The sequence below is a fragment of the Theobroma umbraticum genome, unplaced genomic scaffold, assembly GCF_002168275.2.
Source record: "Theobroma umbraticum cultivar Fairchild unplaced genomic scaffold, ASM216827v3 scaffold_130.0, whole genome shotgun sequence".
Classification (NCBI taxonomy): Eukaryota; Viridiplantae; Streptophyta; class Magnoliopsida; order Malvales; family Malvaceae; genus Theobroma; species Theobroma umbraticum.
This window is the reverse complement of record NW_018397264.1, coordinates 1,836,874-1,853,143: the sequence shown is the minus strand read 5'-3', so window position 1 is coordinate 1,853,143 and position 16,270 is coordinate 1,836,874. Positions and strand designations below refer to the sequence as shown.

General features: G+C 33.8%; 3 protein-coding genes across 4 annotated transcripts; 2 read left to right on the top strand and 1 right to left on the bottom strand.

Annotated features, from left to right (window-relative positions):
- Positions 1-5,168: 5,168 nt before the first annotated feature.
- Positions 5,169-6,963, top strand: RBL13 (RHOMBOID-like protein 13). Its single transcript, XM_021435173.2, has 2 exons — positions 5,169-5,350; positions 5,691-6,963. Exon 2 carries the CDS (start codon positions 5,742-5,744, stop codon positions 6,549-6,551), a length of 810 nt encoding a protein of 269 aa, XP_021290848.1. The 5' UTR covers positions 5,169-5,350; positions 5,691-5,741; the 3' UTR covers positions 6,552-6,963.
- Positions 6,964-8,344: 1,381 nt separating this feature from the next.
- LOC110421554 (ENHANCED DISEASE RESISTANCE-like protein (DUF1336)) lies at positions 8,345-11,831 on the bottom strand. 2 transcript variants are annotated; one of them, XM_021435158.2, is made up of 3 exons: positions 11,646-11,829; positions 9,398-10,349; positions 8,345-8,648 (listed from the first exon to the last, which is right to left on the bottom strand). In XM_021435158.2, coding segments are annotated over exons 2-3 (948 nt in total). In that variant the 5' UTR covers positions 10,345-10,349; positions 11,646-11,829; the 3' UTR covers positions 8,345-8,647. The 2 variants fall into 2 exon arrangements, with proteins under 2 accessions (XP_021290833.1, XP_021290832.1); XM_021435157.2 differs by lacking the exon at positions 8,345-8,648 and having other exon boundaries at positions 8,759-10,349; positions 11,646-11,831.
- A 1,523-nt stretch (positions 11,832-13,354) lies between these two features.
- Positions 13,355-15,280, top strand: LAP3 (Calcium-dependent phosphotriesterase superfamily protein). The gene is made up of 4 exons (XM_021435915.1): positions 13,355-13,722; positions 14,049-14,333; positions 14,408-14,575; positions 14,881-15,280. The coding sequence occupies exons 1-4, from the start codon at positions 13,355-13,357 to the stop codon at positions 15,278-15,280; spliced, it is 1,221 nt and encodes a 406-aa protein (XP_021291590.1).
- Positions 15,281-16,270: the final 990 nt, after the last annotated feature.

The following is a 16,270-nucleotide window of genomic DNA, read 5'->3' as shown; positions in this document are numbered from 1 at the left end:
ATATATATGGACGGAGTTTTCTATCAAAAAGTTGAACTCTTATCAGTGGATTTTTCAAATTTTTTGACTATTTGCATTAATGATTAAATTGATTTCAAGTAAATTCTTTGTCAGAAATCTATTGAAAGAAACCAATTCCAACTTTTTTCAATAAAAAATTTTATCGAAAAAAATCAGATTTTTGATAGTTACGTGTTGAAGATAATGCCCAAGGCCTATGTATTGAGGACATGCATCTCATTTTCTCCTTGATTCATATTCAGACTGTAAAGGATAAAGTTGTAATAATCATCTTTCCACAGATCTGCGATATAAGACAATTTTCCTAACTACAAATACACTATACTATACTATACTATACGGTAAGATATACAGCACTGCTATTTTGTATGATATTTTAATTTTCAAGTACTTATAAATAGTATGGAAGTAATAAATACTCTTTGTGCTTTCATTTTTTATGTTCTAAAATAATATCGGTTTTTCATTTAATTTTTTTATGTGTCAAATTTATTTCGCATGTAATTGATTTGGATGATTTTTATTATTTAATTGTCAATGCTATCAATATATATGTAATGTAGTGCAATCAAACATTAAACTGCCCTGATCTATTAATTATGTAATATATATAATCCTTAAAAATACACAATTTAATTTACAAATATATTGAATTTCTTTAATTTGTTTCTATTTTTATACATCTATATATTTAAAATTATTATTAAAAATGTTTTGATTTTACCTGAATCGTCAAGTAATTAAATTGAAACTTTTTCAGTTTTCAGTAGAAATTAATAATATTTTCTTTAGTAATATAGCCACTGGATTCAAATCTTATGTTGCATTTGCATGCTATGGCATCGACTGGCTTCTGATTTTGGAATGATTTCGATGAAACAACTAAACAGAAAATATAATAAAAATAGTTGAAAAGAATTTTTTATGAATAATAATCACAATATTGGAACACAAATATTTAGAAAATTGACTACATGAAAGAAAATCAAATCAAATGTACTATTCTTGATTCTAATCAGCGAATACAAAAAAAGAAAGAAAGAAAGAAAGAAAATCGTCTTTGACCTCTTGTTGTTGTGTTGTGGTTTGCATCCATTGAACTTTAGTCAACCGAACTCGAAGAACATCTTGGATCCAACTGCAAGTGCTTGGCATTCTTCAACAGTTGATCGAAATTCTCGATGGTGCATGAAATAAGGATCGGTCCTTCGATCTTGGCATCAAGATAGTCTTCTTGCGATTGCATCAGCAGTTCCTTGAACGTTGGAAGAGAAAGATACTTGATCGGGACTTCATACCTCTTAGCCTCTTCGCCCACGTACATGGCTACGTAACCTTCTCGAGCTTCAAGTGGGGCTGCTTTCCCAACCTCACCCTCCTCCTCGAGCCGCCTGTAGTACTTCTTGGACTTGCTTCGCCCTATTCTTCTCACAAACCAACTGATTTTGGATGCTGAATACATGGTATCAATCATCTAAACCAAGATTTCTTCTTCTTCTTCTTTTGAGAATATTGATTGGAAACAATGAAATAGCAACGAATGGGAGGTGTGGGGCTTTTATATATATAGTGGGGATAATGTAAATATATGACACAATGACGGTTCCAGGCAAATCCTTTTCTCTTTTGGAGCTCGAAATTAAACAGAAGCCGACTTCAACAATCCATGCAGAGTCATTGACCAACAAAGATTTTGTATATGTACTAGCCTGTAGTAAATTATTGCTAATTTTTTAATGAGATACATGTTTTGTTACAATATATAATAATTTTTTATAATAAAAAGAAATTATAATTATCAAAGTCTTGAGTCCCTGGCTTGCAATATCATTATCGTAGAATTGGGCAAACATCACGCATGGGAAGGTTCCGCTGATATTTCCACTAGATTTCCTAATCTTGAACACCAAGATTGTCATCAAATACGTGTCTAGCTAAATAAATTAACCTTACACGTGCACAGATCCTAAAACTAAAACCTAAATAAGGAGGTTAATACAAATAAACCCCATTTAATTTCATTTAAATTTGAAAGCAATAAAAGGCAATTATATTAAATTCGTGCAAATTGTAAAGTTGAAAGAGAGAACTAGACGAGCAGAATGTTCATATACCAATTTCACATAAATATATCCAGATAAGTAGAAAGAGAGTTAAATTTGCAGAACTAGAGCAAGTATAGCTTTAGCCACATTATCCCCTTCAAATTCCATGGGTTTTGTTGACCTGCCTGGTTTGTAATTGCTGATAGTCATGAGCATACCACTAACTACATCAACCCTTTTTTGTTCAACCAAGGAGTGAAACATCTCATACTTACAAGACCCAGGGATGGCATACCCAACCTGACCCTGAAAACCCTAACCCCGAGCCTTCTCCTGGACAGTTCTCGACAATAGTTGGTAATCACACCTATGGCTGCCTCGTTTATCTCCTTCATAGATCTCTTCAGCTTATCTTTGAGTCCATTTTGTTCCTTAAAATGGTAACTCTTCAAGAACGCACGTCGAGCATGCCAATAATCGCGGCCATGGCGGTTGCCACTCCCGTAGTCATCTTCCCATTTATCCGTGAGTTTGAGAGAATCCTGGTGAGGATGCATATCGGACCAATTCTGGATTATGATCGGGATGACTTTGGTGTTTGGCATAGGGAGAAAAGATGGTTAAATGGTGAGTGAAGGAAGTTTTTTGTAGGCAGATAATGGCGAAATGTAAAAGGTGGGTGGTTGAACCATATAGAACGAATGTGTTGAAAGCTGGTTGCTTTAGTTACATCCAAGCAGGACTAATCGACATTAAGAATTGAAATTGACTTAACTAACATTGGAATCATGCAAACGGTTGATATAGTTGGATATGGAATATTTGATACTTGTTTTGACCTATATGCCTCACCAAACTCTCGTGCTGACTAAATGAACTTATGCAATTATACTTAGATATCATGATAAGAATCCAAATTCATATGACCACGCACCAAACGCATGCCAGCATTGATAGCATGCAACTATCAAAATGATAAATGCCATGCTTTCTTCATTGATTCCTTTTCTGAAAGAAGAAGGAGGAGCACCGTTCATTTGTAATAAAAATCATCATCTGTCCCTTCTTTGTGCTTCATTTGGTGATTTTCTTCTAATTTGGTGTCACCCATCCAATAAATTTTTATTTATTAAGAATCTTTCATCAAAATTAAGAATCACTTTTACATACAGGGTATATGTTTCACCTTGTTTGAAGTTCTTATTTTCACTTTTACAGCCATGTTGACGCTGTAAGGTCCCATTTGTGTCAAAATTTTGTGTTGGTATAGCTGGGTCTAAGGATTGATTGCTAATAGAGATCTTTTATAAGCATCGTAGTAAGAGCAAACACAAGTGTTCTTATTCACCTGAAGATTCTAACTCTAATAAGCATGATTAGAAGAAAAAGAGTACTCAAAAGCCTTATACCTCATATTGATTTGTACATAAGCATGAGAATGATGACGGCATTGATCGTTAATTAAGATTGAGGTTAATATCTAGGGTCGGTGGAAACAATAACAAGTAACGACATTAAGATGGATGTTAATGAACAAAAATTTACTGGACATGTGACACCAAATTATAAGAGAAGCACCAAATGCAGTACGGATTGAGAAAGAAGATTTTTATTCTTGATTTGCAACTCTTATCAATTCCGTTCCACTCTAGTTACCAAAATTTAAAAGATAAAATAAATGTTAAGGCAGTGATAATTTCAGTTCAATTAATCGAAAAAGATTTCAAAATCTCACTTAATTAATTATTTTTATATTTGTCAATGAAATCTTATCTTCAAAGTACAAAAGAGGTTTAAAAACCTTTAGATTTAGCCTCATCAAGTGTGGACTTCATCCGACCTTATGTTGGTTTATTAATTGATTTGTTTAGTTCGTTTGTTGATTTCTTTTGAGATTTAATAATCATACCATTTATGTTAAGTAATACTTAATTGGATTGTAATTTTCACTTGTACATGTAATCTCATTCCAAAAATTTCATATTTGTTTAAGCATTTCAAGTATATAATATATTTTACTAATTTTATTGTTATTTAAGAAGAAAATAAATAATTATTGAGGATATAGATGGGTTGAGGTTTGGGATTCCAAGCACAGCTATGCCCCGACCCTCACAATTAGATACAAAAGCTAAATTTGAACTTGGCCTTGCAAATAAATACCTTTACTTACGGCTAACTTTTCAGTAATTAATGCTTTTAATAACAGAAATGTTTTAATCAATTTAAAATAAAATATAAATTATTCTAAATGTAATGAAAGAAATAAATAAGTGTAACTTGATTATAATTTAAAGGAAATAATAAAAGTTGTATTATAAAGTTAAAATTATCTTTCTTAAAACCTTAACATAAATGTGTAAGAATAAAAAGTAAAAGGATATAACTTTATTGTAAAAAAGAAAATCTAATATTTAGTTTTTGTAAAATATTTTCAAGTAATTTGTATTCTAAGCTATCAAGAATGTTTAGAGATAAAAATATAGAGCTTCACGCATTTAAGTGAAATGTTAATATTAAAAAAATATTTTAATTAAATTTTAGCACAAACAATAAAGATAAAAACACATAAAATTTGTTGTAAAATGAGTAAAAAGTATGATAATCAACTTGAAATAAATTATAATGATTATAAAAATAATGCAATGTAACAACAAGTATAACCTTATTATAATTTAATATAATTAAGTAAGATGTATCATAAAATTGAAATTAATTTTCTTAAAATCTTGCTGTAAAGGTATAAGAATAAAAGTATCCTGTCTCAGTTTTTATTACTTTATTAAAATCAACTTTTATTGTTTAAAATAATTACACTATAAAATACAATAATTAATGATAATCTTAATTACTATTATTGTTGTATTATACATAAACAAAGAAATAATATGTAAAATTACTGTCCATAAGTATGATAGGTACTATTTTATTTTCTAATAAAAAAATTATATTAATTTTATCTAAATTAAAATGTTTCTCTATCAATCGACGAGTAGCATTAAAAAAAACCTCTCTCATTAAATATAAATAAAGAAGACGAAAAAGAAAAGTAACAAGGGTACTTTGGTAATTCTGAATACTCTTTTAAATAAACAATAAAATTTGCAGAAAAGTCCAGAGGGAGTGGGAGTCTGAGAGGCATGGTTGATCAATGATCGAATTGAAATATTCTCTGTTGCCCTGTTGGTAGAGTTAAATAAAAACAACAAAAAGATGAAAACAGAAACAAAATCAAGGGAGGCAACCGGGAAACCTGACTCGGTTTTACAACCAAAGCAGGGAAAGTAAGATCCCCCTATCTCCCTCTTTTTTAACGTCTAATCTCCTCGAATTTTTCTTTGATTTCTCTTGCTTGAAGTGGTTAATTGATTGGCTCTCAATAAACCCAGTTCGTATGTTGCTGCTTTTTTCTTTTTCTGTATTGAAGTGATAGATAGTTGAAAAGTATTGGCTATTTTAGATCTGGGCTGTTTTAGTCGGTGCAAGATTTTGGTTGGTTCAAAACATTGTCAAAAATTAGTTTTTTCTCCGTATTTTGCACTACAGAAGGAGTGATCTTTTGGGTGAAGTGTTGATGGGCTTATGATTTTTATGTGGATTGTAATGTTGGGTTTTGCTCTGTAGATTGAATTAAGTAAAAGGAGAAAGTTGAAGGAGTTTTATATTCTAGCAGAAATGGGGAGGCCATTATTTTATGAGATATTGGAGAAACCAGCAACAAGTTGTATCATAGGAATATGTAGTGTAATATGGTTTTACATACAGAAGAAGCACATTGGTTATCAGCATGTTGGTTTAAGTTATGAAACCGCAGTCGAAGGACACCATTGGAGGATAATTACTTCAGCTTTTTCACATATCAGTGTTATTCACCTTGTTTTCAATATGAGCGCCCTTTGGAGTCTTGGGATTGTGGAGCAATTAGGGCATTTGGGTCTTGGAGTGGCGTATTATCTTCAGTATACTCTTGTTTTGATTGTATTATCGGGTCTGGTTGTGTTGGGAATGTACCATTTCTTAATTCAGCGGTTTAAGATTGAGTATTTCCGGCGAGTGACAGCTGTTGGGTATTCTTGTGTTGTTTTTGGGTGGATGACAATTTTGTCTGTGAAGCAACCTTCATCGAAGTTGGATCTTTTTGGATTTCTTTCACTTCCTATTAGTTTTGCACCTTTTGAGTCATTGATTTTCACTTCAATCATTGTTCCGCAAGCAAGTTTTCTTGGACATTTATCTGGAATTATTGTTGGGTATGCTATAGCTTGGGGTTTGATTCATGGGATGACTAACTATTGGGCAGTTTCCATGCTGGGATGGGTTGCAGTTGTTTTTGTATTCAGTTTGAAGCGTTCTGGTGCATATGATTTCAATTTTCTCGAGATTGAATCTGTTACAGATCCTTCATTGCCTTCTGTTCGGTTTATTGGAAATGGTAGAACCTTGCAGATGAGTACAATTCCAGTTGAAGGCGTTGAAATTGTTTAGTCCATTTGTCAAGACCTTGCCATTATATGTACAATGTAGGCATAAATTATCGAGTCATCCCTGGACAATACTTTGTGATTGTGCTTTGCTGGGCTACACAGTTAATTGAAAGTTGGAACAACTGGGATATTCTTGGTCATTAGATGTTTTAGATTCATTGCTTTCCTCTGCTGTGATCACACAAGTTTCCAGGTCTTCTTTTAAACTTATAAATATGTTACATGAATTTCTTCGCAACCCAGTGTAGGTTGCAAGTTACTGATCATCATTGCTCACTTACGCAAAGTTTGTTGTTCTTTTCCTGATAGTTTAAACTTAAAACAGTTTCTATTCTCTTCTACCATTCTTTTAAGAAATGGTGAAAAAAATTGTTTACAATGTTGAAATTCAAATTCATCGACAGTTTATATAATTATTGAATATCTTGATGGAGAAAAATGATGTATTTATTTAAATTTTGTTTCTAGATTCAGTTAAATCCAGAGTTCTCCTGGTAGGAAATAGTTGCAGTGACTTGTGAGTTTGGATAGTGAGAAATGGTAATATAATTTGCCGCCGAGTGATATGACATTGTCTGATGACCATTTATTCAGTTATTGGTCATATGAACCTGCTGAGTTATATAAATTCCCTTAAATGATTATTGTGTGGACAAATTCCAAATATTCATCTTATTTCTTAGCAGTGATGCATAAACTTTCCATTGAGGCATCTCAGCCTTGCACTGTAATCGTGATGGTGGGTGTTTCTTTACATTTTTGATTGAAGCAATCTGTCCTCTGCGCCTTGTGCAATAAGCTAATAACATATTCTTTTAAGCTTCTGTTGGATCTTGTCAGAGGTTAAGAAAGAAATGAAAAACACAGGAGAAGTAAGAGAAACTTAGAAAAATGGAGTTAGATATTGAATTAACAGAGTGATATGAAAAGAAACCCTGCTTTTTCGTGAAACAACTGCAAATTGATTGTTGTTAATAAGGTGAGAAGGGCAAGGGAAAACTTGTTGCTAGGGTTACAACGGGTGAGAATAATTTGCAATTTTCCTTGAATTTATTGTTGTAGCCTGTACCCTCAGCAAGTCCTTTGAGAATCATTTTTTCAGTGAATTCCAAGGTTCTTTTCTCTTTCCCCCCTATATTTTACTATCTGAGCGGATGGATGAATCTAGGTTATGCCTGGGTTCAGGTCTGATAGACATCCCTGCCTCCCTTCCCAGAAAGGAAGAGGAAGTATGGAGTTGTAGTTATCAGCTATGCTAAAAATCAGTTCCAGCAGGATAGTAGTTTAGTTGATGCCTGAGCTTGAACTAATTTGTGTTCTGCCTGTCTTTGGCCTTATATTGCTTTTTTTAGTCCATTTCTTTTTCATCTTTAGCCTCTCCTAATTTCTTATCAATTAAAAAGTTCAGAGAAAGAAGCCCTTCAAATTCCTTGTTTAAAATTACTGAAAAATAAAACAGTAGTAGATCTTTGTCTGCAGATTTGCAGGAGTGGTGGTCTTCCTTTATTATTGCTTTGTTTTGTTATTGCCGGTTCAAGTTTTGAGGTTTGATTGGAAGAAGTAAAAACAATGCTGAGTTGTAATAGTAGGAGATGATATTTCTAGGAAAGTACCCTGTCGTGTACTTGGGTGTTTGCTTTAATGACCTAATTGTCGATGCATAATTTCCTCTGCTCAAAAAGTTAGGTTCAACTCCATATCTCTCTCTCCACACCTTGGTCTCAAAATTGTATAGTATATATATATATATATATATAAACACACACATAATGGTAACAGGCACCCATCAGTACGTATAACCGAGCAGGATTGTTTCTCCCTGTGAATGAGGTGGATACAAAGTATACAAGGCAGAAAGGAGGCCCAACATACAGCTAAAAGATGGTTTATAGGCAGGAGTATTGATACACAAACGTGTGGTTGACTAACTGTAAACGGAATGAAATTACAAAATCTATCACTAAATACCAATAGAATGAGATTCTGTCAATGCCTAGGCCAATCTCCAAAAGATTGCACCCCAATAAATCTGAAAAGAATCGAAAATTAAGCTCCTGCAACAGCAATGTGCTCAGCCGTTTGAGAGCATCCCGTTGATCTGCAAAATTTCCAATAGTTTCTTCACTTATAACACTCTGAAACACTAAATTTGTGCAGTGTCAAAGTACAAATACACGTAAACCAACGAGTCCAAGAGATGGATAATCATTTTGGGCATGGAAAAAAGGGACGGCATAAACTAGACTTATCAACAGTTAGTACATACCACCAAACTTCTTCACAGAGCAGAAACCAAAACATGACATAACTGACAAAAAAGAGGGAGGGCCTAAAAAATTAGGGAATGGTTACTCTAATCCAATATCTTTTAGAAAGTTTAAGAAGGACAACTAATTAAAAACATCAATAAACCTGCTACTTCCCACAAGCATATTACACAAGGACATCCAAAACTTGGGGTTCTATTATGGCTTTGATATTGTTGCTGGGGAAAATGGTGTCGAAAACATCAAGAAATCGATGGTGACAACCTCAGGCAAGTTGTGTGCAATTAGAAGAGAAACAAGGGGGATGTGAGGGTTATTTTTTTCTGTTTCCTTTTAGGTGGACTCGGGGAGGCAAAAAACTGAAAAAAGAAAGATCATGTGCAGACCCTTGAGCTATTTATCAAAAACCTCGTCACCCTCTTCAAAGGTGTGCCACAAGCTTAGTTTCTTTCTTTCTTCCTTTTTTGTTGTTTGATAGACACAAACTTAGTTTCTTGTATAACCAGACACAGCAAAATTCCAACTTTCATCTCATTCAACTTCAGAAATTTTTAACTGTGAGCTTGACATGAAAGCTCACCATTTCTTAAGATCTCCATCACTTTCATCATGACCAGCAGTGCCATTAACATGGGTTGAAGAAGAGATCGAATCACTTTCTTGAGCACCTGGATGAAGAAGATGAGAAAATCCCTGTCCAAATGACTTCCATAAGCGAGTTGGCAGTGATGCCTGCGTATTCCCACTGCTCCCACCTGTTGACAGCTCAATCAACTGAGCTGAATCAGGGTTCAGTTCGGAGAACCGTACAGCTCCTAAGAGTTGTTCGGGAAGCTCTGATTCAGTTTGACTCTCAATAAGAAAAGCCAAGTCAACTGTCAGCGTTGTGATGTACCCAAATGCCAAACGAACAATTGCACTTGCAACCATGGAAGATCCAATATCAATATCAACTTCCAAAAAATTCTCAGATATACAATACTTGCAAGAAAGGGCACGTCCAATGATGCATATTGCCTGCTCTCCAACTGCTTTTCTTACAATCCATGGGCCTTTGACAATGTTTGCAATCAATTTAAGCCTTGAATTTCTAAAGGCATCATCACCTTTCAAGAACTGGTCCATCAAAGAACCCTCCGGAATAGGCTCTGTGGCTACAAAATAAGCTACAGCGCTGTAGTTATCCTTAGTTGGGAGCTGAAGATTGAATGCCCAGATGAAAGGCTTATCACCTGTTGGAAAGGCATCATCAACAACTTTCCTAACACGGTTATCATGACGGCTCAAGACCTCCCCTAGCTTTGTGGAAGTTTTAACCCAGTCAAAGCCAAGAGACTTTAGAAGATATTTACCACCAGGGACTTTAACCTTGGTTGACAAGTACTCTGGACCCCTTACCATGAAGTTATCCCCAGGCGGACATGCCCAACCATTTAGACAGTTATCTGGTTCAAGTAGTGGAACAGCTCCCTCTGATCTCACTCTCTCTACCCATTCAGGATCATTGCTTCCTTCAGCACTAGCCATGTGTCCTGTAGTGTATACACATAAGAAATCACAGTGGATATAAAAAGTAACACAGAAATAGAATTATGACTTATATTGGCACACCATTCTAGTTTCTGAAATAAAACAAAATCACCACATTGTTACCAAAGTAACATGGCACCTCTACATGAACTAAGTCCAGATGAAAGTTATAATAAAAATGAAAAACCAAAAAAGGACTAGCACTATCCAATAATGGTACTGCAGCAGGATGATAATTCACACATGCAATGCCAAATGAAGTCCGGACACAGGACTAACATCATACAGAATAAATTATGAGTCCCTTGAAAGCTACAATCACTCCTAACAATCTCTAAAACTGTGATATCATTATAAGAGTTTCCCTTGGAAAAGCTCCATTGGCATAATATAAATTATTTAAACATCAAGAGAGAAAATATTATCTAATGTGGTCCAAATCCATAGCACCTTATGAAATGTCCAGTCTCATAGATCTTTATAAGCTCCAGGTGTAACTCAAAGCCAAATATATGACCTCCTAACAAACTGGGTATTGGGTTATTTGCCAACTTAATTATCTCATTAATGGCCTTGTACTACCTTATTTAGAAGTTTTACAACAACAACAACTACCCACCTTGAACCATCAAGAGGTCAATAAAATATGACAGTTTCTGCTTCAATGTTAGCATGAAACTATATAGTAATTGAAATTCTGAAACAAACAGAGATATTACAACACCAAATGAAAATAATCTTAGCACACAAGCCAAAGATCACCATACCTATATCCAGATTGAAGAGAAAAAAAAAAGGTATAAATACCTAAATAAACAAAAGGCAGTACAGAAAAGCAATTCCAAAAGGTCCAGCATAATATCTTCCTAAGCATCTGTTTGTTTCACAAGAAAAACTGGGAAACGTTTCTGGGAAATCATTGTTTTCTTTAAGGTTTCTTTATAACAATTATTTATTTTGAAGCTTCCTTTATGGTTCTTGAATTATAACACGGAAGAAAAGCTGATTAACTACAAGTATAAATATGCATATCTTATAATTCAACAAAGAAAATGTTCAGAAAAAAAAAAGCAGGTAAATTAGTTAAAAACTACAAAAAAGTTCAACATACTATCAAATTGAAAAAACAGCAATCATATTAATCTATTTACGTTCTACTTTGCGTGTCGATTGAGCATTAAAAAAAAAATTATTATCAACAAAATGAAAAAAAAAAAGATTAAATGCAAAAGAGAAAAACAATCAAAATCATTATGAAAGAAAGCTGAAGAAGAAGAAGAGCAGCAAAAACCTCTAACCTTGAGTTGGAGGGAAGGAATGTAAAGCAATCGAGAGAGTTTAAAAACCCTAATTCCACAGATATTGCGGATCAAAGGTATTTAATTAGGGTTTTATTTTGTGATTTATTGAGAGGGAGCTTTCTTCCCTTCCTCTTTTTCCTTGTTCAATTTTCTTCTTCTTTTTTCATTTTGAGGTAATTGCTTGCTTTATTGGTTTTGAAACGCCAACCTGTCACGAATAGGAATGCAAGATACTGGAATCGTACCGCCTGAACCGGTAAGCGGTAACAGTCATCTCTGACAGATTGCCATTAGTCTTCTTCATTCAATTTTTAACTTAATTAGTTAGTAGTACTTAATATTTGGACTTTGAAAATGAATTTTTAATTATTGCTATCTTTATTTTTTAAAATATATTAAATTTATATTTTTATAAAAAAAATAAAACTAGTATATTTATATTAAAATAACGCATAAGAATAAAATTTTTATAACATTACTTAATAAAATTGAAACAATATTACTATAAGACTTATACCAATAAGATATTGAAAAAAGCATACATGTAAAACAATTCGTCAAAAGATTACATAAATGTTTTTGACTTATCATATTCATTCTTCTTTTAACATTTAATATTCTTACTTTTGTTATATTCGAAATTGATTTTTCTTAATTTTTTTATAGAATGAGATGAAAGAATATTTTTAAATTTCATTATAAACTAATGGTATTATCCAATTTTAAAATAATTACACATAAATCCTTATATTTTAAAATATTAATATTTAATGTTTAACTAATAATAATAATAATTCTCATGAAAAATGGTAATTTTCATTTTTATCTCTTATTTTTCCCTTATTTGATTTTTTTTTTCAAATTTCCTCCACTTTATGGTTTATCTTGTTTCCCGCAATATTTACAGAATTTTAATCCTACCAATGTTGCACTTAACGGTGAGCAACAGTCTATGTCACTTATAGCGAACAGATGAGTTTAATTTAAATCAAATTAGTCTACTACGTTTTTGGTGCTAAACTTGATATTAATCTCTTGGATATAAATAGCTAATTGGTTGGGGTGTCACCTCGACAGATGTGATGAACTCCTAACCTCCATAATTAATGTTCCAAATCAAATTCTAATCCCCCTGAAAATTTCGTTAAGTGTCAAGAGCCAACTGACGCATTGTCCTATGCAAGAGACCCCATTGCCTCCATGTCCAAAATGGCAAACAGAATCTTTTATCAGGCAACTGGGTTTTCCATAAAGGAATTGCAGATGATTTGTTTGTTAAATTCCTGCACGTAAGAGTGCGTTCAGCATTGTTCTTGCATTCTACTGATCAGTTAGGTTACAATTTTTGAGATAAAAAAATGATGGTGTAAATATAATGGAAGTAGGTATAAATTGCATGAAATTAAGTAGTTTCAAACAAATCAATGATGTGACAATCATCATAGTAGATTACCATTTGAGGTAAAAACTCCATTGATATTCCCATGCAACAATCATGACCAACAATATGCAACCTGTTTCCATCTTCAATGTTACCACATCAAATGCATGTTCTCTACTTCTTAATCAATGAATTCCTACCAAGTTATGTAGCCTTGTACCTAAACACTAACCTTTTACACCCTTAGCATCTGATATGTCATCACCATAGAAGAGCAATTCTTTCTTTCTCTATCTCTCTGCTTCTCTAATCTGACAAACATCCCATGGAGAAGAAAGGCCAAAACAAAGATGGGACTTTTTTGCAGCACCCATTTTTCCTTATCATTGTTCTGGCTTTTGGTTTTGTTATGATGGATCCTTTCCAACTAGGTCCCGTCGGAGGCCTTCAATTCAGGCCAGTGAAGCATGACATCGCACCATACAAGGAAGTCATGGGTAATTGGCCTCGAGACAACAAAAGCCGGTTAGGAGATGGGAAACTGGAGTTTGTGGATGAAGTTTATGGCCCTGAGTCATTAGAGTTTGACAGCTTAGGGCGTGGCCCTTATGCTGGATTAGCTGATGGGCGCATTGTTAGATGGATGGGTGAGGATATTGGATGGGAGACATTTGCCATTGTAACATCAAACTGGTGAGGTTTTGTTGATGAGTTCACTCCAATGTCGTATGCATGTACCAACTTAACCATAGAATCCAGATTAATTCTTCCTTTAAAATATTTTCTTTACAGTCAGAGGAAAGATTGCATACTTAAACTTGACTTTGATAGGAAGGATGAGAAACAGACAACTAACATTTTGTAATATTAGGAAAACAAATTAGACACATGAATATGCAATAGATCAAAAGTTAAGATATACCAAGCAATCAAGATTAATTATCTTAGACATAGCCTGGGAAACATATAGTTATCTTATCCTTAATCCATGCTTATTATGCTGGAAATATGCTCAAAAGGTCAGAGAAGCTATGTGCAAGAGGTGCTGACTCAACTACAGCTAAGCAGTGGAAACATGAGAAATGGTGTGGCCGTCCTCTTGGCTTAAGGTTCAACAAAGAGAGCGGAGATTTGTACATTGCTGATGCCTACTACGGATTGCTCATGGTTGGGCCTGACGGAGGACTTGCCACACCTTTGGCAACTCATGTGGAAGGGAAACGAATACTCTTTGCAAATGACCTGGACATCCATAGGAATGGTTCCATCTTTTTCACTGATACTAGCAAAAAGTACAACAGAGTGTAAGTGAACAAATTATATCTGTTGTTGTTTGAGTTCTAATACGTGGAGATACTTACAGCAGATTATTGGGCAGGAATCATTTCTTCATTTTGTTAGAAGGAGAAGCAACTGGCAGGCTTCTCAGATATGATCCTCCTACTAAGACAACTCATATAGTTTTGGATGGTTTGGCTTTTCCAAATGGAGTGCAATTTTCTATGGACCAAACTTTCCTCGTTTTCACTGAGACTACCAATTGCAGGCAATTCCCATCCCAATTTTCTGTTCCTTTAATTTCTAATATATGAATTATTTGCCCCTTTAATCTTCATTTTCATTAACATGAAAATTGATGACTCAGTATACTATCTGCTGACTGCCTGAAAGGAAAGCTGTTCTTTTTTCTGCAAAAGTTAGAATTAACCTAACATAAAATCCTGACAACATCCATATCAATCAGTTTGCCTAAGAGAATATTAACTAACTGTGAACTAACCTAGCATTTATAATTCTGGTACAAAGAACTTATTCTGTTCTTTGTTACTAATTTGTGTCTCATGGTCACAGGCTAATGAAATACTGGCTAGAAGGTCCAAAAAGTGGTACTGTGGAACTTGTGGCTCATCTACCTGGTTTTCCAGACAATGTAAGAATAAATGACAGAGGTCAATTCTGGGTAGCAATAGACTGTTGCCGCACTCCAGCACAAGAAGTTCTCACCCACAATCCATGGATGAGGAGCCTCTACTTCAGGTTACCTTTTAGAATGAGTGTCTTAGCCAGAATAATAGGGATGAGGATGTACACCGTTATCTCACTCTTCAATGAGAAGGGAGAAATTCTGGAAGTTCTTGAGGATCCAAGTGGTGTGGTTATGAAGCTAGTCAGTGAAGTTAGAGAAATACAAGGGAAGCTATGGATTGGAACTGTGGCTCATAATCACATCGCTACCCTCCCTTACCCTTGAGCACATCCTACCTTCAATACCCCTGGATATTGTGTTTGTCAATCTATGAATATGTAATATGTTCCATTCAAGTGTCTTTCCTTTGCCTTTGTAAACTGTTTATCCTTCTTTCTCTAGTAGATCAATGAATGCTGCCCAGTAAGTGTCTGCTACTAATTAATCATTGTGTAGTAAAAAAATTATGAGTATTTTTTTATTCTAGTGATTACACTCCTGATTCTGTTTGCCTTACTGTTGCTTGAAATCTCTTTTAGCAGATTTCCGTTGCTCCAGATGTTTGGATAATGAAATCAAGTCATTCACTCAGCATGGTACTGCTCCTCTATCTGTCATTGTGTTATATCTTTCGGAAAGATTTTAACTATAGAGCATGGTGGTATGCAAGTTGAGATTGAAAGTTAAATCCAGAACAGAAAGTAATTTGTTTAAATCTGGATGCAGACATCAAAGTAAAGCAATGGAAACGCTAGTAATTGTCTGGAAACAACTTCAATAGGTTTGTGTCTTCTGGTTTTCTCCCAGTTTTGACTTAAAAAAGCTGATTACGAAACCACAATTTATCAATCGAAAATTCAAAATAACACTGGAATTTCTTATGTACAAGACTGATACTAATGTAAGTGTACAGATTCCAACTCCTGCATTAAACATAATAATTATTGATTCATTTATAAATTAACTCATTGTATCTGCTTTGGACACAGAAAATAAATGTAGAATAAGTTAAGAATGCTTATTAAAATTATTTTAATTTTAAATCTGGTGAACTCATGCAACATTTGAGCATATAACTATAGAAGAGAAATTATTATGTTATCCTACTTTTATTATTCCAAAAACTTATCATCATGTTCCTAAAATTAAAACTTATCCTTATCTCTTTATATACTCCTATATAAATAAATAAAGTCTATAAAAAATGTTGATTAAAAAATAACCAACTTTTAATATTATGAGTTTATTTTTTAATTCAAAAATAAACCTAACAAA